Below are 23,402 nucleotides of genomic sequence, written 5' to 3'. Positions count from 1 at the left end.
GTACATTTTCTAGGCATCTTCACGGCCTAGTATCTGGAAGAATACCTGCAGTCCATTTTCAAACGGATTGTGTATTAGGTCAAATAAAGCAGAACAGACAGTTTTCAATAATACAACTTAATTAGTTCAAAATTGTCAGAAAGGGATAGGATGTCGGCTGATAGCTTTGTATATAAAACGATTTAGATGTCAATTTTATCTGTTGTATTATTATTATTTTTTTTCTTTTTTTTTTTTTTTTTTTGGAAGTAACATTAACGTAAACACTTGGGCCACTTTCCCTGACGAGAACTGAGACCACTTTTCCCAACCGTACGCCATGTCGGCATTAATGATTACAGGAGAAACTATGAAACTGAAAGAAGTAACAAGGAACTACAAATGGAGGCCAAACATTGGTACTGTAAACATTGGTATTGTACAAAATTATTACTCTCCATACAAGTAACATAACAAGTATAACGTAAATGACTTCTCGACAGCCAACAGCATTATTCACAGCAAAAGCTAAGTAATGGTCACTTTTTCCCGTTCTGCCTATCTTATCACATCTTTCCCTACCCATCTTGTTATTAATTGGTGATCTTCATAAATTAGTACATTGTAGCAATAATTGAAAAATGAGACATCAGACACGAACGCAAATATTTACTAAATTATTTTTAATGTCTTTTTCTTCTACTGATTGCGCTGTATCACAACAGCCTTCATTTGATGCCATATTATTTGCTACAAACATGTACCACATTTGAAGATGACTGTCTCTATAATGCGCATTCGCGAATCCATGGTAATTCCGAACGAAATTTATGCCATAGCAGCTAGTAAGTTGTCAGCACTGGAAGACGAACAATGAAATATTTCCCCTCTCACTGCTATTAACCCCACAGTGACTCTGCTGCTTACCTCTCGACCCCTAAGGTGAGAGGCAAATTTTACTTAGCTCACGACCGAATTCACAGCCAATTAAAATTAAGTCCATCTTAAAAAATATTATTGTCTCTAAGTGTTTTTGTTTGTTACTGACCAAGAAAAATCCACTCTTAGGAAGTTCTTAACGTTAGTTGACTTTTTGGATTCTGCTGTTAGTTCCTAAATGCGTATTATTATAAAATACATACACTTAATTCTGTCCGTATCCGTGGAATTTCGCCGAACTGTTGCTGCGTATTCTGCTGAAGAGAAGCATAGTGCCAGGGCAGATGTACGAAGCACATTTGGCTATGAGCACGCAAGTAAGGGTGTCCGGACATATCTGATCCACTACCGTATTACGTACGTTTGGTTATTAGTCGTCGACGTGGTGCAGTGTCGAGAGCCTTTTCGAAATCTAGGAAAAGAGAACAACCTAAATCAGAGCTGATTCTCTGAGGGAGACTGTTTTTCTTCCAGGAATTTCATAAAGTTCCATCTTTGGGATTCTGCAACAGACTAACCTTAGCGATTTTGGTCAGCAGTTCTGTGGATTAATTTTACCCCTTTTGTAAAGAGGAGTGACCTACGTTCTTTCCGTTCACGACAAACTGTTGGCTGCGCAAGAGATTCTAAATGAATATGAGCTAGGAAAGGGCCTAATTCCGTAGCGTGTTCAACATCAAATTTAGTGCGAGTTGCGTCAGGTCCTATTGCGTCGTTAACGTTGAGTGGTTTTAATTGTTTCTCAGTACCTGTCATGTGTGTGTGTGTGTGTGTGTGTGTGTGTGTCTGTACGCGGGAGCCAAACATTGCTAAACTAGTATCATCATTCGGAAAAAGGTTTTCAAATTCGAAATTCCGTCTTTCAATTTTCTGTCTGCTGTTTTTATTTTCAACACCAGACTCATCCACAAGACACCGGATGGAAGTTTTAGATCCGTTCATTGTCTTCACATATGACCAAACTTTCGAAGGATTTTCGTATAGATTTTTCACCAGGATCTGATGGGAATTATTGTAGGCTCCACGCATAGCCTTCTTACGAATGCAGGAATTACCATTAAGTTTTCTGTGTTTTCTGCATTTACTTTTTTCATAAGAGTACAGCGGTCTCTTATTCCGCAACATTCTGTATTTGATAAGTGCTGGGCAAGTCCTCCAATTTCTTTGTCCGAGCGAGGTGGCGCAGTGGTTAGCACACTGGCGTCGCATTCAGGAGGACAACGGTTCAAACCCGCGCCCGGTCATCCAGATTTCGGTCTTTCGTGACTTCTGTAAATCGCTCCAGCGAAATGGCGCAATGGCTCATTTGAAAGGGCACGACCGATTCCCCTCCCCATCCTTGACATAATCCGAGCTTGTGATCCGTCTATAATGACCGCGACGTCTGCGGGACGTTAAACCGAATCTTCCTTTTTTTGTTTCTTTAAGTTATAAACATCATTATTCTGCGTTTGTCTGATTTGAATTGGATGTTCTCAGGTTATCATCTAAGTAAGTTGCTCGTGACCAAACTTTTCCGGATAACCTTTTTACCTTAAGCGGCCATCGCTCCCGTAACAGCATCACGGCAGCTAATGTCTCTGCCATTAGTTACACTCTCGCAAAGATCGGGTATTGTTCACAGCAGGAAGGCAAAATATTTCTTTCACATGCATTGAATTTTTTTTTACAAATTTGTAAATATTTTGTACTATTATATGTACTGGTAACGTACAGCACATCTTTACGATGAACCTGTGATTAGTTGGGATATGATGTTTTTTTAAGTAGTCTGTCTTTGACTGTTTTGACTCTGCCTTCCATCTTTCCATATTTTGTATTACTCTGTTCATCTCTAGATAACTATCACACCGAACATCCTTCAGCCGGTGTAATATGAATTCCTGGTTTTTTAACTGTTAAACAACCAGGGGTAAAAGGGGAGACGAGAGGGGGAAAGGATAACGTGTAGTTCTTACCTAAATGACACCGACTACTAGTATGAAAGCGAACATCCTCGTGATATTCAAAAGTTATCGAATCAATTTTGACATTAGTCTGGCCTCTCCATCCTCATGTTCTCATTATTATGCGTAAGCAGCTATTTATGTATTTACAACAAATTACATTTTTGTATATATTACTTTATCTACAATGTCTTTGAATGTGGTTTGTGTTACCTTGCAACAATGTCGTTATATGAACACTATACTAACGTTTGTGAAAAGTACATCACCGAGGAGAAAATATGTAATTGGAATGATTAGAATTACGGAATAACTTATACATAGTCTTCGATGGTGCGATTGTGTAACGCCACCTCCCACTACATTGTGCTGATTCTTAATTGAAACAGTCTTCTTTGCGGCGATCGGACATGTGAAGGTATGACTAACAGAGAGAACATCCTTCGCACGAAACCTGAAAGTTTTGCATAAAGCGAAAATATGTCTCTTAATTCAAGAATATTAAAGTTTTTCAATTATTTGTGAAAAGGGGTGCTTTCAAAGGATGTAAGTTCATACAATTTACTTCGGTTATTGAGTTCGTAAGCATCATATCACTTAATAATGTCTAGACCCAACCATGCTCATACTAGCAGCTAAATCTAGTTCTGCATTCACACCGAAGTTTGTCATTGTTGTATTGCCTTTCAAATTAAACCATAACGCTACAACAGTTCACTGTAACCTTAATAATTGTTTTAAGAACAATACTGCCCGCCAACGGATATGACTGTCTAATAATGACGATGCTGATTTGTCCCCTCACTTCGTGTGTAATTATGCGTACTCTCCGCGAATAATGCGATGAGTCACTCACTGTTGCCCTACCATTCGACGGAAAACTTCTTCGCTCATATTTCATCAACATCGCTTATTGTTCATGTAATTTTGGTGCGACTCGACTGCATGCGAAGCCCCCTCCCCACGCGGAACCTGAACAACGACCATCCTCTTCTCACTTAAAGGCCCATGGGCCGTAGCCTGTTTGTCGTTAAAGACTCCGTCGGCTCCGAATGTACCAGAGATCTTCCACTCACGTGTAACGGGTGCGATTGACAACGTCGTACTACTATCGGTAGTATCACACGTTAGTTGTGAAGTCAGAGCCTCAAAACGTTTTGGAATGGAGTTGAAGAAGACTTGGGAATTTCCTTCAGGCGCGGTTGCTGGAGGGTGGACAGAAAAGGGGGTGGGGGGTGGGGGGGGGGGGGTTGAGGGTAATTGTCATGAACCATGACCAGTATTCTAAAAGCACATACATTCTTACATATATCAATTCTCATATATTTTAGCTAAAATCCGGAAAATAAATTGGTTTAAAATCTAAGGGTCTCGAAAGTGATAAGGAATTCTAGAAAATTACGAGGTATGTTCAAAAAGCGATGCTTTTCCGTTGGTTGAAACTTGACAAGCAGTAGGAAACATTCCAGCTAAACTAGGAGCCTGCAGCTGGAGGTAATATAAGACTAGCTTGCCTCGTTGTCACCCCCACCCCCACCCCCACCCCCACAAAAAAATACTGACAGTAATGATAAAACATAAAAGGTGGTATCCAGAATTCACAGAAACACAGTATGTGATTTAAAGTTATTACGTCTTATCTAAATCTTACTCTCCACCATCACGTTCACAGTAGTCCCCTTTGGCGCAAATATACCAATCTTGCCCCGAAAATTTTGAAATGTATCCTGGCATCTTCATTAGAGTGTTTAAGTACCCCTCTGCGGTTCCGTTTGAGCCTCTAGATTAGATTAGTTCTTGTTCCATAGATCATGAATACGACACTTCGTAATGATGTGGAACGTGTCAGGTTAATAAAAGGTGTATATACAAGATATTACATTAGACAAAATATTACATGACACTCAGTAATTATTATTTTTTTTTTTTTTTTTTTTTTTTGGAGGTTGGGAAATTACCCACTTACTATATCCAAAAATTCATCTGATGAGTAGAAGGAGTTGCAATTAAGAAATTCTTTGAATTTCCTTTTAAATGCTATATGGCTATCTGTCAGACTTTTGATGCTATTAGGTAAGAGACCAAAGACTTTTGTGGCAGCATAATTTACCCCCTTCTGAGCCAAAGTTAGATTTAACCTTGAGTAGTGAAGATCATCCTTTCTCCTAGTGTTGTAGCCATGTACACTGCTATTACTTTTGAATTCGTCCTATGAGCTGCTTCAAATCTTCACCCCATCAACTTCACATACAAGCAACTTCAGTTTCTGGCAGTGGATATGACAAGTCCTAGGTGGGTTTCTGGAGATATGTACCATGAGATGTCCGAGCGTAGGTCACGCTATTCCCATAAGTTGTTGGTAGCTGGTTAATATACAGGGAGCTGGCGCCCGAAAGCATCCAAGACGTGTTACATCGATTTCAGATCAGGCGTAGCTGGTGATCAAGGCATCAACGTCATGTCACTATACGCCCCTCAAATCACTGTAGCATGATTCTGGCCTTGTAACACTGTCAGTTATCCTGTTGGAAGATTTTATCGCCTGCGGGGAACAGAAGGGGCTCAGCTGGTCTGCAATAGTGTTGACGTAGCCAGCGGCTGTCATGGTGCTTTGGATTACAGCCACAGCTCCCGTGGGAGGCCAGGGGAATTTCGACATAACTTTCATATTCAGGAAGAGGAAGAAGTCACACGGAGATAAGTCTGGTGAACAGGCGTCATCCTGTTTACCGTCAAAATTTGTTACTGCATATTGCAGGCCATATGCAATCGTGCATTATCGTGGTGGAGTATCCAGTAGTTCGCAAGCCACTTCTGTAGACGTTTTCTCCTCATGTCCTGCTCAAAAAGGCCTTAGAACATCGCGACAGAACTCTTTATTGACCCATCTAATTGGGGGATGGGGTGGGAGGAGGGGGATGACGATGAATTCTTTATCAACAAGGTCTTAGTGTTACTCTTGTCAGATTTTTGTGGCGTAGGTAAAAAAGTAGTGTACGACTGCCGTGATTGCACCTTAGTTTCAGGATCATAAACCCAACATTCTTAGCCAATGACACCCTTTGAAAGGACCTGCAGCCTTCCACGCTATGTTGTTTTCGATCGTCCTGAAACAGTTTCGCCACAATTTTAACAGTCCTTCACGTGTTCAATTCTTTTGACATCATACGTTCACATGTACCATAACTTATTCCCTAGATGCTGCACAGGTCCTAGATAGTCTGTCTACGATCTTCGAGAATTATCTTCTGAACGTTTTCTAGAGTGATACCGGCTGATTGCCGACGTGAAAGGTCATCATTATTAGTCGATGTTCGGCTGTGTTTGAGACGCTTGTACCTGTCGTACGCCTGCGTCTGACCGAAAGCCTTCTTGAAAATTTTATGCATTTCTGCATCACTTTTTTCACAACTTTATACAGACACTCTGCTATTTCGAGTCAACCAGCGCAAAACCGCAAGCGCACGGAAACACGACCGTGGACATGTACTCACAAACACTTAATCAAACGTCTCGGGTCGCAGCCTTTTACCACACTGATTCAAGATGGATGCATGGGGAGACAACAAACCGTTGTCAGTGTACTCGTAACGATTTGTGCATAAATTACACATTTCTGGATTTCTTGAGTAGTACTTTGTATTTCTGACTAACGGGTTCCTCTTTCAAAGCGCAAACGGTATGATGTGTTGCTCTTTGCACTAGTAATAGGACATTCGTTTTCTGACTAACGGATGCCACTGTGTAAGGCCTTCCACAACGTGTAGCTGCTGAGAAACCTTCTGTCAGTTGCCATAAGCAGACATTTCCGGCAGAGATATTAATATTTAGTTCGTGTTACCGTATTTTTTTAGCGTCTCAAAGGACAACTGTGAAAACCTAAATGAGAATTATGTATCAGGATGAATTCAGGTGCCATAAACAGTAACGTAAAAAGGCTAATTAAGAATTAAATATGTCTATTGTAAGTTATTTGCCTGAAACGAGATTTACTGCTAACATTTCCGCTGTGCATTGCAGGAGACTCCAACTCCAACTCCATAACAATAATCGTGACCCTAGAAGACATCAACGACAACGCACCAGAATTCTTATCACCTGATGAAGTCATGGTGGATGGGTGTTTCGTATCGGACATGGGTGAAATCACTGAGGAGGTGTTGAAGGTAAATGTTTTAATGCTTAGAGTCACGAATAGTTAACGTAATATACTCACCATTTACAGTATCTGTATTAAATAGCGCCATCTATATTACTAAACCGCTAACCCGGAACCCAGCACCAGTTACCTATCGTCTTCCAGGAGCAACAAAAATTTGATTTTCAGTATTTCGCATATTATCGACCGAATTAAAAAATTTAAAATTTGTCGTAGTCTACACATCAAGAGGTATAATCTTATGTCAAAAGTTTAACAGAATGAGACAAGTATTACAGATAGCACCAAGTGTGCTTGTTTCTTCATGTGTCGATCCTGAGGCAGCGTAAATGACGGCAAGTAAATATCCGGGCTTTCTATTTGAGAATGAAAATACTTAGCAACTGTCAACAAATTTTACACATAATTTAAAAACCTTTCGATACTTTTCCTCGCTGACACACTCATAAAGTGATGAAAGGACAAAAGTTCATTTCTTACTTCATTATCATGCAGTAAAACTTCAGTAGTGGACATGACGTTCTAATTTAGTATTTCTTTGCTACCGACTCTATTAGCAGTGCAGTTTGCAGACAGTATCCAATGTTCTACTAAATGTAACGCCAAAACTATATCATTGTACAACACATAGTGCAAAAAATATGTTGTCGTACATGGCACGCAGTAAAATTTCAATCACACAAGATATTTTAATTTACTACTCCTTTGCTACTAACTCTATTCGCAACACACTTTGCAAACTGTATCCACCTTTACTGCTGATGTACCTGCAAAATTATATCATTCTACAACAATTAGTTCAGGAAATAAGACGTCATTAATATTTGGATGCGCGAAATATATCGCAAATTATCCAGACCATATTCACCCAGTGTTCGATAATGGGAACACTTAGCGACTTCCAATTTCAAACCTTTCCTCAGCTTTTTTTCGCTACCACGCTTAAGTCAAATACACTCATCAAAAAAAGTTTTGTATCACCTCGGTTCAGAGAGTTCCGGAACCTGTACAGAAAACTGGAATAGAGATCAAAATAAACATCATTTCCGCCCTTTTTATTGCTCATGAAAACCACACATTGCATGTTGTACCACCATACAGCGAGACCCTCAGAGGTGGTGGTCCAGATTTCTGCACAAACTGGTACCTCTAATACTCAGTAGCCCGTCCTCATGCATTGATGCAGGCCTGTATTCATCATGGCATACTATCCACAGGTTCATCAAGGCTCTGTTGGTCCAGATTGCCCCACTCCTCAACGGCGATTCGGCGTAGATCCCTAAGAGTGGTTGGTGGGTCATGTCGTCCATAAATAGCCCTTTTCAATCTATCGCAGGAATGTTCGATAGGCTTCATGTCTGGAGAACATACTGGCCGCTCTAGTCGAGCGTTGTCACTCACAAGATTTGCACGATGTGGACGCGAATTATCGTCCATGAAGACGAACGCCTCGCCTATATGCTGCCGATATGGTTGCACTATCGGTTGGAGGATGGCATTCACGTATCATACAGCCACTACGACGCCTTCCATGACCACCAGCGGCATATTTCGGCCACATAATGCCACCCCAAAACAGCAGGAAATCTCCACCTTGCTGGACTCTTTTCATAGTGTCTCTAAGGCGTTCAGCCTGACGGGGTTGCCTCCAAACACGTCTCCGATGACTGTCTGGTTGAAGACATAAGCGACACTCATTGGTGAAGAGAATGTTATGCCAATCCTGAGCGGTCCATTCGGCATGTTGTTGGGTTCATCTGTACCGCGCTGCATGGTGTCGTGGTTGCAAAGATGGACCTGGCCTGAGCGGGGCATGTCATCGACAGTTCCTGCCTCTCTGTATCTCCTCCACGTCCGAGCAACATCACTTTGGTTCACTCCGAGATGCCTGGACACTTCCCTTGTTGAGAGACCTTCCTGGCACAAAATGACAGTGTGGAAGCAATCGAACCGTGTTATTGACCGTCTATATACGGTTGAACTACAGACATCACGAGCCGTGTACCTCCCTCCTGGTGGAATGACCGGAACTGATTGGCTGTCGGACCCATTCCGTCTAAAAGGCGCTGCTCATGCAAGGTTGTTTATATCTTTGGGCGGGTTTAGTGACAACTTTGAATGGTCAAGGGACTGTGTCTGTGATACAATATTCACAGTCAACGTCTGCCTTCAAGAGTTCTGGGAACTGGGGTAGTGCCAAATTGTTTTTGATGTGTGTATTTAACACATTAATTCATTTGTAAGGTCATCAGACGTTTGAAGCTCTTTTGCGCATGAGAGTTCGACTCTTTTAAAGAATCGGGGACAGTACTGGTATTTCATAACACACTTCCATCCACTACACAGAAGCATGGATCCAGGAGTTTTAGCTGAGCAATTCCTTTAGAAAAAGGCAGTTTCCATCACACAGTGGATTAACACTAGCAGCTGTGTTTGTTAACATGATTCGTTTGGCAATGCTAAACAAGCATGATTCCTTGGCGGCAGCCGTCAGCGTTGTAAATACACTTCCGGGGAAAAAAAAATAATACGACGTCGACTTTGATCCAATCACGGCGTATGCCACCTGGGAGCTAGTGGATGTACTGATAATGGTTTCAGCGTCGTCCGCCAACAGATAGCGTAGTGGCATAGCTACCAGAGCGGGCCATCTGTGTCTACCATTTAAATGGGAATACTCACAGCAAGATGGATCATTATGGTGCAACCAAGTAAAGCAACGACGAAACAATGCCAAGGAGACTGCACAGAGAGCGAGGAGGGAGGGTTAAGGAGGAGGAGGTGGACAGAGAAAGGAGGACATGGAGATTTACAGAGACAGAGGGAGAAGGAAATTAGGACGTATATCGAATCCCCATACATATTAGAAACGTGTGCTTTCTCTCTTCTTTCTTTTCCATTTAAGTAGACTGAGCCACAGCTAAGCATGGCCGGGTACATCTAGTTATCTATAGTGAAATTCTGTTTGAGAAAAGCTGACAAATAGAATAGAATCTTTATTTGCGTTTCAGTATGTTTTCCATACAATTGGCATCGTCAGTGTGTTCAATACATTTTTTTAAAATTGCAATAATTATTATGGTACATAATTGTGCCTGTGCAGGGCAAGCAGATGTGCATGGTAAAGTAATATTTATAATACAACAATTATTCATTTACAATAGTAATAATAAATCATAACAGTTAATTATACAGTAGTATCAAAATATATTTATGGTACATCTTACGTATCCATGTAAAAAGTCTTTGTTGGTATACTACTGTCACAAACACATAGGTATAATTCATATGGCAGTTTTTTGTTTTATGTAGCATATCTCTTTTGTGTCACTGTTTTGAAACTCGTCAAGTGAGTAATATGGCATGGCGTACCAACGAGTGGCTATAGGTCCGCCATGTTTGAAGCAAATTGTAGTTCTGGCCGCCATGTTTTCTTTAGTCAAGGCATTCGTCTGCTGTGTCCAGCCCCCTTGTAACTGCATTTGACTTACTTGAAATAGCCCATACTAGCTTTATTTTTTCTAAAACAAGCAATAGACAGCAGTGATTTCAGTGTACACTGACAGCAAAAAGGGATGTTTTTGTCGAAATATGGCTAAACTTTTCGATGTAGATAACACTACAAGACAACTCAAATAAATCTGCCCATCCACTATAACGTTACTTGTTGCCCATAAATTAATGCAATTTGAGCAGGTACCACCAGAATATTACGGTGAAACTTCTAAACATGCTGTGGTTAACTATTAGAAACAGTAACGGGCGCAGAAATGCGATATTTTTGTCGCTATTTCAAAGTAAACAGTCAAAACCTCAAAAACCAGTACACTGTGAACGAGAATTTATTTGAAATATGTGTTACAAGTAGTTAACACAAGCATAGTAATTCTTGGGTGGGGTAATTTCACAAATTTTCGTAAGTAGCTGTATGCCTTGGCAGAATAAAAGTGTACGGTCAGGGCAAATTTCCTTATTTGCTGAGAATAATGGCATACTTTAGCACTGCACTGAAGTTCCAATAGCTCCTTCAACAAACCAACTACATGTTCACTGTTTAACATATCAGAAACTGAACTACACAGCCTTCTTCTCAAACCAGCAACTAAAATCTGTAACTGCACTATTCTTCTTTTGTGTCGTACACTAAGTTGCTTCATTTGCTTTATCCGCTTCTTTAGTCGCACATTCTCTGCTTGTACTCTGTTATATTGTGTTTTCAACTTCTTAGGGCTTGGTAGACAGTAATTGTGGTCAGCAGAAACAGATGTGGTTCCGACAGGCACTGAAAGAATGTAGTTACATCATAAGTTTATAACAGAGTTACACCATAAGATTATAATAGAAAGTATGTAATTCAAAGTAATATGAACACGGAGTAAAATTAAATTATTGACTTATGTTATGCTAATGATGTCACTGTAATAGCACTATCTTGCAAATTGTCGAAAGATCGCTTTCTGGGTTGTGGTCGTAATACTTTATCTTGCTTTTGTAAATGTGGTGGAAAGTTAAAGATAGTAGGTACTGGTTTTGACAAAAGGCGCCTCTGGACATTTGTGTGGTACATATATTTCTCTTCAAAATGAGCTGAACAGAGGTAACTGGCTGTAGTAGGAAACCAGTTTTCTCGCTTCATATTTATAACCCATCTTTTTGTAATTTCCTTATCTTTTAAAGGAAATCTGTAATCAACGATAAATAAATTACTTCCTGCATTTGTCTTAAGCATAATTACAGTTCCAATGCAAATGACTCTTTAATAAACATTAAAAAACGTGTGTCGTATTTCGGTACTAATATACTTACCTATAATAAGAAAAATTTGTAGTTTTATCGCTGCGATTTGTGCAGTTGAACGCTGAACACACTGCAGGCATGTTGACTTTATATTTTGTAACAAAAAAGTCAACTAGAAAAGTTAAATATTGCAGTAATATCACAACAGCTGACACACTTCAACACAAACAACAGTAACGCTTTCCTAATGTTTTGACTAAGGAGAACATGGCGGCCGAGTTAGCGTTGGTTGCCGCTAGGAGCGCTGTAACTAGTATCTCAGCCACTCTATGAAATTTTAACTCGTTGTGGCGTACATTTGAGCCACACTTCTATTGTTTGCTTAAACTTATTCATTGGTATGAAACTTCCTGGCAGATTAAAACTGTGTGCCCGACCGAGACTCGAACTCGGGACCTTTGCCTTTCGCGGGCAAGTGCTCTACCAACTGAGCTACCGAAGCACGACTCACGTCCGGTACTCACAGCTGTACTTCTGCCAGTACCTCGTCTCCTACCTTCCAAACTTTACAGAAGCTCTCCTGCGAACCTTGCAGAACTAGCACTCCTGAAAGAAAGGATATTGCGGAGACATGGCTTAGCCACAGCCTGGGGGATGTTTCCAGAATGAGATTTTCACTCTGCAGCGGAGTGTGCGCTGATATTGGTAGTTCGCTCACAGCCTTTGGGAGTTCGTTATAAAATTTCAAGCTAAGGTGTTTATGGCTCTTTTGTGTCAGATCTCGATAACCTTTGAATGTGATACACAGACTGGCAGCTACCTTTAAATATTACGAAAAGTAAAATTGTATGTTTCACAAAATGAAGTGAAATGATATCCTGCATCTAGAATAAAAACGAGTTAAGACTGGAATGTGTCAACCCATACAAATACCGTGGTGTAACAAGTTGTAGGCTTATGATATATAAGATCACTTAGGTTCAATCGTAATTAAAGCATGTGACAAGATTTCGATTCGTTGTTAGGGTACTGGATAAATACAAGCAGTTTATAAAGGAGACTGCGTTGAAAACACTTCTCGTAATACTCAGAGTTCATTTGGCTGTGATAATCTCCAATCTCCACGTTTCAATTTTGCCTAGAACATTAGCTCCGCTTGCTTTGCAAACCTGTTTTTGAAGGCAATACTTGACATTATCATTCTTCTGGAGGCACTTCCCCACATAACAGTACCCAATACATCTTGCGGCCTCTATGAACATTTGCCGTATGGTTGCTGTAAGTCCACTACTTGTCAAGATAAAAGATGTTTTTTGAGCTTCCCTAATGCTCTATGAATAAATGGCGCAATTAGTGGATCTTCAGGTAAGTGGAAAGTATAGGTCCACAGTTTCTCAAGTACTTAATGGAACCACAGACCCACACTTTCCATTGATCTGACAATCCACTAATTGCCTCGTTTATTCATAGAGGAGGAATATTCCGCCCCATCCATGTTGCAGCTTTAATGTCATAATTCATGTAAAAGTAATGTGCTCTTTGTCACTATTGATTGCAACTTTAATTCGACCACAACTGTAGCAAATGCTTTTTCTAATTTAACACTTTTAACCTGATGATGTGGCTTCTAGGCTATGAAATTGGTAGTTAAATAAACTATTTACAAGAGCAGCCAAGTGGTTGCTTTTCAAGATATCTGCTTATGGCTGCAGTTGCCCCTCATACAAGATAGTGTGTAATACAAAAACTACAAAATACAACGAAATCACATATACAATTGATTCATGTTGTACAATGGCTAAGGTATTGTAGGACATTAAAGATTAGTGATCAATACTGAAGCAAATATGCTATTTGTCAAAAGGTTTCTGATTTTTTTGCTAATTTCTGCCATCTGAGACTGGGTTGATTTGTGGTGGCGACAACAAAAGAGAGCACAAAAGCAGGAGGGCATATGCAATTTAGTTAAAATTCAAAATCAGGTTACAGGCCCCAAAGGTACTAGCCATAGTACCATAAAAAAAAAAAGCATGATAAAATTACAGACGGGAAGTCTACAGAACGAAAACAATTCAAAAACATGTGACAGATTAAAAAATGAATTGACTGCATACAAGCCAGAACACCAAATACAGTCTTTCTATAACAGTAGAATGTATATATGAAAGTTTCCTCTGACTACTCTTGCTCACTGTCTCTGGCAAACAACACAGTGATACAAAATCACAAATATAACAAGACATCAGGATTTTCATTACAATTCAAAATTACAAGAGGATGAAATAATGTTTCCAAATAACTTCCCAAAATGCACTGCTAGGACAAAAGTTAGTACACCTGTTTAGAGCCCGCCCAGTTGGCCATGTGGTCTAATGCACGACTTTCCAGGTGGGAAGGAGCGCCTGGTCCCAGGCACGAATCCTCCCGGTAGATTTGTGTTGAGGTCCGGTGAACTGGCCAGCCTGTGGATGGTTTTTAGGCGGTTTTCCATCTGCCTTGGAAAAACAAGTTCTCCACATAGGCATACACCACCATTACTCTACCTCGCAAACATAGGGGTTACACTCGTCTGGTGTGAGACGTTCCCTGGGGGGTCCACCAGGGGCCAAACCGCACAATAACCCTGGGTTTGGTGTGGAGCGGCAGAGGGGTGAAGTGGACTGCAGTAGTCGTCTTGGGGATGTGGACCACTGCGGCTGTGGTGGGGATAGAGCCTCTCTGTCATTTCTAGGTCCCCGGTTAGCATACAATACAATACACTACACTCTTTTAGTGGTTTCCAGTTCACTGAAGATTTATTGTTGCAACAGTGCCTATGGAATACAGGAAATGAATACATTTACATATCAATAGTACAAATGGTCCTGAGGGACAAGCTACTGACCCATGCTGAAACACATATTTTATTATGTGGTGTAGCCTCCAAGACAGACATTGCAGGCAATGACTCTGGCATCCAGATGATACTACAGACTGGTGAATACTGTCCTGGGATACATTATACCACCCCTGCACGACAGGCTCATACATATCTGAAAGAGGCATTGGTTGATGAGTAGCACAGTCAGTTCTCATCCCCTCATATCCCACACATGCTTGGCTGTAGACAAGTCCAGATATCGTGCTGGACAGAGAAGTTGCTACATGTCTTGCAGAGCACTTTCAGTTTCATGGGTGGCGAGTGGGAGAGCTTTATCCTGTTGGAACAACACATTGCCTTTGTGTTGCAAGAATGTTGAAAGAACAGGTCTAACAACATTCTAAACCATCCGAGTTCTGCTTATCATCCCCTCAGGAAACAAAAAAGATGGACAAGACCTGTAGCTTATCACACCCCAAACCATAAGGCCTGCAGTGGGGCCCGTGTGACTTGGAAGATGGCACTCTATGAGACAACACTTGCCAGGCCTGTGTCATACACACAAATGGTCATCACTTGCATGCAGGTAGAATCCACTTTCATCGTTGAAGGCCAAAGCGTGCCATTCCATTTTCCAAGTGATCCTTTGATGACACAAGTCGAGTCATGCAGATCAAAGCTGAAGCATGAGTAGAAGATGGACCAGAAGTGTGTGCACCCATAGTCCCACTGCTAATAACCGGTTTGCAATCATGTTGGCAAGTCTGGGCTCTCAAGCCCTCTTATCTGTGATGTGGTTGCTGTACAATTTGCCACTGCTGGTCTTACAACACGGCAATCCTGGCTGGTGTCAGTGCTACATGGACATCCAGAACCTCAGAATGTTCACATGACCACTATACCAGTATCCATTAGTTAGTCAATTAGTTACGTGTTTCATTGATTGATCTCGTGCACAACTGATGCAGCATATTCAACTTGTGTGGCAGTTCTCTGAAAGGATCAACCCACCCCTCAGAAGGTCACAATTTGATCCCTTTCAGACTCCCTCAGTTGGCTCCAGGAAGCACAATGTGTCTCCATGGCATGGTTGCCTGCTTTCTTCACACATTTGCACTACACTGACCCTTCTGGCTTGAGCATTCCCTATTAAAGGCTACACAGAGATGACGCTCTGGAACCCATGGCAGTACATTATCTGTTTGCAGATGACAGTGAAAGCATTATCAGTACATCTTCTATTCCCCAGGTGGCATATGCTGTCATCTGATAAAAATTTATGTTGCCTTTCCAAGTGTTTTTTTTTTTTTTTTTTTTTTTTCCAGCGCAGTTTAGGGTATGTTGTAGGGACCGGAGGAAGGGTTGTGAGGAATTCTTGGAAGGCTTGGAATGGATGATTTTGAGGTAGTGGTGGTGAATGAAGTTGGAATCATGGTCTGAACTGTTCAAGACAGGGTTTAATGTCAGTTTTGCTGTAGGAAAGGTTTTGGGGTTCGGTTGCAAAGTGATATTTCCAATGGATATTATGTGTGAAGGTCCTTCACCAAAGCAGCAAGATCAAATGCAGGTTTAGGGCTGAAAGTGAGACCCTTAGATAACACAGGCAATTCAAGAGGGGAGAGTGCTTTAGATAGAGGTTAAGGACACTATACTGTTGTGAATGATTCTTGGGATTGCCTCACAATGTTTCCTCAGGTCCCTACAACATTACCCTAATCTGTCCTCTGCAGCACTCCAGCATCTGCATTCCCTAAAATCTGGTGACTCCATCATTAGCCTCACAGCAGACAAAGGATGTACCACTGTAGTACTTGACTGAAAGGAGTAAGTTAGTGAAGATCTATGCCAGCTGTCTGACACCTCTCCATAGAGTGTCTGCCATTAAGATCCCATCCCTGTGATTCAAACTGATCTGCAGTCCCTTCTTAAAACCTCAGGCCCCTCACAAGGACTAACACCTCAAGGCATAGGACTTCTCACCCAACCCAAACCACATACCCCCACCTTTTACCTTCTTCCTAAGATCCACAAACCCACTCATCCTGGCCATCCTATAGTTGCTGGCTTCAAAGCACCCATTAAACATATATCTGCCTTAGTTGATCAACACCTGCAACCCATGGTACAAAGACTCCCCATCAAAGGTACCAACCATTTCCTAGATCATCTCCCACCATTCACCTTTCCTATCACCAATGATGCCACCTCCCTCTATACTAACATCCCCCACATACAGGGCCTGTCTGCTGCTGAACATTTCCTCAGTCAGTGCCCACCTGATTCCAAACCTATGACATCCTTCCAACTCACCTTAATCAGTTTTATACTTAACAACTACTACTTCAACTTTGAGGGGCAGGCATATAAACAGATCAGGTGTATGGCCATGGGAACCAGGGTGGCTCCTTCCTATGCCAACCTTTTAATGGGTCGCTTGGAGGCGACTTTCCTGTGATCCATAAGCCTTCAGTCCCTTGTTTGGTTTAGATATATTGATGACATCTTTACCGTATAGACTCATGGTGAGGCCGACCTGATAAAATTCCTGGAATACCTGCTTCCAATTAAATTTCACATGGTCCTATTCCAAATCCCATGCCTCTTTCCTTGATGTTGATCTCGTCCTCACTGAAGGCCAGCTACACACTTCTGACTACATTAAACCTACCAACAAACAACAGTACTTACATTTTGACAGGTGCCATCCTTCCCACTTCAAATGTTCCCTAACATACAGCCTTGGCATCCAAGGCAAATGTATTTGTTTGGATGCAGACTCTTTACAGCAATACACCACCATTCTCAACTCAGCTTCACTGCATGTAGTTACCCCACCAGCCTAGTTAAAAAGCAGAATTCCTGGGCCATCACATACAACCCTGGTACTGCTGATCACTCCACAAAACAGCTTCAGAGCACACCATTGGTGACTCAGTATTATCCTGGTCTGGAATATATTAATCAGCTACTTTGACAGGGCCATGACTTCCTAAAATCATGCCTTGAAATGAGATCCATTCTGTCTGAAATTTTGCCCACCACACCTAGAATAGGCCAATGGTCTTGCCACAGTGGTAACACCAGTTCCTGTCAGATCACCAAAGTTAAGCGCTGTTAGGCTGGGTAAGCACTTGGATGGGTAACTATCCGGTCTGCTGAGCACTGTTGGCAAGTGAGATGCACTCAACCCTTGTGAAGCAAACTGAGGAGCTATTTGATTGAAAAGTAGCAGCTCCAGTCTCGGAAACTGACATATGGCCAGGAGACTGAGGTGCTGAGCAAATGCCCCTCCATGTCCACATCCAGTGACGCCTATGAGCTGAGGATGACATGACAGCTGATCAGTACCGTTGGGCCTCCATGGCCTGTTCGGGAGAAGTTAGTTTAGTTACACTGAGAATAACTTTCCGTTGCCCTCCAAATCTCTGCAATATTCTTGTCAGATCCTATGTACATTTTACACCCATCTCCCTACCCTATGTCTCCTACCACTGAGACCATCCCTGCTGCAAGACTTGCCCTATTCACACTCCTACCACCACCTATAACAGCCCTGTAACTGGCAAAACATATACTATTAAAGGGAGAGCAACCTGTGAAATGATACATGTCACTTAGGCCTACCATCACCCGCATTTCTGGGTGACCTTCCTGATATCTATCTCTTTTCCTAGACTTCTGCAGTCCTTTTCCTTCACACCTCTTCCTTCTCCTTCAACCCTTCTGCCTGAAGAAGGAGCCACTGGCTCTGAAAGCTTGCCAATTACAACTGTCTTTTATGTGTGTGGTCTACTGCCTCTTGGTGAGTAAATTTTTTATCTATCCATTAAATAATTTTGTAAGTAATTGTCAATAACTGATTATTTTCGTTGTTACTTATGAATTAGGTGCTTTATTGTAATCTCTTAGACTTTTACAGTGACTCGTTTTCATCTCGTTGACATCAGGTGTTCTGCCAGTGCTCTGTTCTTTTCCCAACGTGACATTTCGACACCAGAATGATGTCTTTGACAGGTTAGACTGGCTGTTGGCTGACTGGGTCCCAGATTTATACCTTGGTGGTACCTGCAGATGAAACTGCAGGCATCACCCAGGCATAAATGTGGGGCCTGGTAAATCAGGCATCTAGCCTCAGGGAACACTTGGTGAAGACGTATGTCTCCCACAACATCTCAGTGGCAAATGGAATGGGAATACATTTTTTCACATAAAGCAGCTTACAGATGTCATGTAATACCTTCTTGCTCCCATACTGTGTCATAATGGTTTGAAGTATTTTTTCCTAACATCAGCACAAGATGGTGTTGTCCAGCTCATTAACAGACCAACTTACAATAATCATCAGAAAAATATTATATGCTTTCCAATAAAGATGGTCTCATCTTGCAACAGGAAACAAGCAATAGATGTGTGAGGCAGAATTGGCCATTATTTCTCTTTATTGAAATCATGCATACCACAATCAATAATGTTGACAGCACTAGTTTCGTGTACATTATATACTCCCAAAACATAGCATATTAAGAATTTTTAATACATTTAAAATCAGTTAACACCTCACTCATATTCCTGGGTAGTCCAGTGATTTTATGATTGCTTTTATTCTCTTAACCATCTGTGAATGTTAAGTTAGTATTTATGGTGGCTGACCAGCTTGCTCCCATTTGGCAAATGTATATTTGCAGAACAAGTCATAAGCTCAGGCACCTGAGACAATAACAAACAAATGAATTGCATTTCCTACATATCATTTACAATCTGCTGATATAGTCTAAATTACAACAATTTACAAATGCATGAGAAACTGGTTATTTTCCATCATATGATAAATGACAAGAGACAGGCTCAATTTGGAGCCTGCATTTTTTGTAAAAATTATTTTTGTTTCACAGTGAGATAGTAATTTATCTCTGCTTGAAAGATATTCGGAAAACTTAAACTTCTCATTTATTGTTACAACAAACTGACTTCTGCAGTCCAAGCTGCCAGAGTTGACGGTCATGCGTACGTGAGGTGTGTTTGCTTTTGCGAATGAATGGTGTGTGTTTCTCTAACCTTTTCTGATGAAGGCTGTGGCTGAAACCTCATGTGAAGTGTCTTTTAACTCTGTCTGCCTGCAACTTAACATGTCATCTTTATGGTAAGCAGCAATTTATCTTTTCCTACAGTGTTGGCTTCTACATGTTATCAGTAATTTCACAATGTGAGATAGTGTAAAACCAGCTCAGACAAATTTTTAGAAATCTTGTAAAAATAATGTAATTTAATTTTACACCCAATGTGTGCTCTGATTTCTTCATAGGATCAAAATATTGGAGAAGTAAAAGCGTTAGATACTGACGCCGGGGAAAATGGAACTGTATCCTACTCCATCATATCCATCACAGATATAAGTACAGGGGAAGAACCAGCACTTTTCACTGTTGATGAGACCTCTGGAATAGTGACAGCTGCTGTTGACCTCTTAGACTTGTGGGGCGAGTATGAGGTGTTATTCAAGGTAAGTTTATTCAAGCATAGGTAACTGCTGGTGAGTGTTACATATTGTTCGTGTTTTTTCTTATGACATCAGTACATTGATTGAGAATGAAGTCTTTCATGATGGCATTATTGTATAAAATATTCTCAGATTTCTTGCCATTCAGTTTATTCAAAAACCCCAAACTTCACTCGAATACTTCGATTGTGTTCATCAGGAACAACTGACTGTCTAAGATGCTGCTGCAGTGGCCTTATGTACACTATGTGATCACAAGTATATAGGTGCATTGTGCTACCACCTACTGCCAAGTGCTCCATATCACCGACCTCAGTAGTCATTAGACATCGTGAGAGAGCAGAATGGGGCACTCCGCAGAACTCATGGACTTCAAACGTGCTCAGGTGATTGAGTGTCACTTGTGTCATGCATCTGTATGCAAGATTTCCACACTCCTAAACATCCTAGGTCCACTGTTTCTGATGTGATAGTGAAGTGGAAACATGAATGGACATGTATAGCACAAAAGTGTTTACAGGCCAACCTTGTCTTTTGACTGACAGAGACTGCCGACAGTTGAAAAGGGTTGTAATGTGTAATAGGCAGGCATATGTCCAGACCATCTCACAACATTCCAAACTGCATCAGGATCCACTGTAAGTACTATGACAGTTAGGTGGGAGGTGAGAAAACTTGGATTTTATGGTCGAGCAGCTGCTCATAAGCCACACATCACGCTGGTAAATGCCAAACAATGACTCGCTTGGTGTAAGGATCATAAACATTGTACAATTGAACAGTGGAAAAACGTTGTGTGGAGTCACAAATCATGATACACAGTGTGGCGATCCAATGGCAGGGTGTGGATATGGAAAATGCCCCCTGAACATCATCTGCCAGCATGTGTAGTGCCAACAGTAAAATTCGACGGTGGTGGTGTTATGGTGTGGTCATGTTTTTCATGGAGGGACTTGCACCCATTGTTGTTTTGCATGAAACTATCACAGAACAGGCCTACATTGATATTTTAAGCACCTTCTTCCTTCCCATTTTTGAAGAACAATTTGGGGATTGCGATTGCATCTTTCAACACGATCGAGCCAGAGTTGTTACGTGATGATAACATCCCTGTAATGGACAGGTCTGCACAAAGACCTGATCTGAATCTTATGGATTGCTTTTGGGATGTTTGGAACGCCAACTTCGTGCCAGGCCTCACCAACCGACGTAGATACCTCTCCTCAGTGCAGCACTCCGTGAAGAATGGGCTGCCATTCCCCAAGAAACCTTCCAGCACATGATTGAACATATGCCTGTGAGAGTGGAAGCTGTCATCAAGGCGAAGGGGGTGCCAACACCACACCGAATTCTAGCATTAGCGATGGTGGGCGGCACGAACTTGTAAGTCATTTTCACCCAGGTGTCCGGATACTTTTGATCACATAATGTACCTCATAGACAGCTTCTGATTGGTGCATAATTACATAATGCTGTCATAGATGGTGTCTGAGTCTATGATGGTTGTTCCATGACTCCCATAGTAGCGTCAACATTGTGGTGAAGAACTCTGCTTCTCTGCATCAAGAGCTTGCTTCCATGCACTGCTAAGATTATATCTGCAGTCATGTTTGAAGTTCTTCTTACACCTTCTTATTTCCAGAGCCTCTTTAATTAAAGAATCCCAGTATGCAGGAGCCTGAGACAAAACTTTTGTTTTGTAAAACAGTATCTTGTGTCGCTTTGTGAGGCCGTATGCAGCAACTGCAGGTTTCTCCAGTTCTTGAATTTTAATGTGTCGCTGACATTCTGAACAGCAATTGGAATTGGTATGGATGGGCTGACCAATTTAATTGCTTTCACACTCACCAGGGGTGTTATAAATCCCAGGAGTTCTGTGGCCCAGATTGTCCTTCACAGGGCATAGCATCTCCTTTATCTTCTTAGGAGGTCAGAAAATAGGTCTTATATCTCATCTTCCCAGGACTCTGCCTATTTTACTGGATGTAGCACACAGAAAGGCAGAAATACAATTGCTCATCATCTAAATGCTCATCATTTTCATATATCCTTTTCACGCAGAATGATGGCTCCATATCACTTGAACCATAGCCATTTTTTTGGAACATGTACTTCAGATGATTAGTTTCAGAATCCAAGTGGTCCTCATCAGAAAGAGTATTTGCTCTGTGCACCAATGTATTTAAAACTGCTGTCTTCTGCACTGGATGATGAAAACACTGGGCACTAAAATATAAAACAGTGTGCATCAAGGTAAGACGTACCATCAGTCGCATTTTTGCCCCAACCAGACTACCAAGATCTAAGCTCAGCAGAGCAAAAGTAGAGTGTTTTTGTGCGCTGCAAAAAGATGATGATCTTGTGGTACTTCTGGCTGGCAAGAGAAATGCCATGGTTGTTCTTAATACTTTTGAATATCACAGAAAAGTGGCACAGTTGTCTAGGACAGCATGTAAAAATTCCTAAAATGGGACACTACTCTGTCATAAAGCAGAAAAACAGTGGAGCTCCTGAAGAACTGTGGTCTACCAGAGGATATCATGAAATACTTTAGAGCCTGAGCTCCTACACCTTTCAGGCTTTAGGAATCACCTAAAGTCCAAAAAAGAAGCTATTCCACTGAGACCAACTGTTAGCACTATTGATTCTTCAAATATTTAATTAAATTAATGAGTCTGATAGTTGGCCATTGTGAACATCACTTCAGAAACTCTCAGATGTTCATTGAGAAAATTAAACAGATTAGTACTATCCCAAACAATATTTTAGTCAGCCTGAAGCTCTCACTATTTACAAAACGTCCTGTGGAGGACACACTGAAACTGTTGGCAGAGCATTTTCCTCCTGAAACAATAATGTTGTTCCAACATGATATGACAACAACCTACTCCCTGTATGCTGGTAAATTTTACGAAATGATGAACAGAATGGCTATGAGTTCTCCATTGTCTCCAGCAGTGACCTACTTTTTTATAAAATATTTTGAGAAATACACGTTAAATTTGGCTCCCTTTCATCCATCTTCATGTTATCATTATAGTGACAACACATTTATGGTCTAGTCACAAGGCTTAGAAGCTCTTGAGCACTTCCTTGAACATATGAACAGCATGCACCAAAACTCCAGTTCACAGTCAAGACAGAGAAAAAAAGAAGGCTACCATTTTAAGATGTTTTGTTACAACAAAAGTCAGATGAAGGTATTGGCCACTCAGTGTACTGCAAAGCTACACACACTGTTTTATATCTTAGTACCCAGAATTTTCATAGTCCAGTCCATAAGGG

General features: G+C 41.2%; 1 protein-coding gene across 1 annotated transcript in view; it reads left to right on the top strand.

Annotated features, from left to right (window-relative positions):
• Positions 1-23,402, top strand: part of LOC124619549 (cadherin-23-like) — a 490,213-nt gene that overhangs the window by 276,736 nt on the left and 190,075 nt on the right. Inside the window, exons 19-20 of the mRNA XM_047146019.1 lie at positions 6,885-7,030; positions 19,923-20,120. Of these exons, the coding sequence (XP_047001975.1) occupies positions 6,885-7,030; positions 19,923-20,120 (344 nt within the window). The remainder of the gene's footprint in view (positions 1-6,884; positions 7,031-19,922; positions 20,121-23,402) is intronic.

Source organism: Schistocerca americana, chromosome 6, assembly GCF_021461395.2.
Source record: "Schistocerca americana isolate TAMUIC-IGC-003095 chromosome 6, iqSchAmer2.1, whole genome shotgun sequence".
In the NCBI taxonomy this organism is placed as follows: Eukaryota; Metazoa; Arthropoda; class Insecta; order Orthoptera; family Acrididae; genus Schistocerca; species Schistocerca americana.
This window is presented reverse-complemented; position numbering and strand designations above follow the sequence as displayed.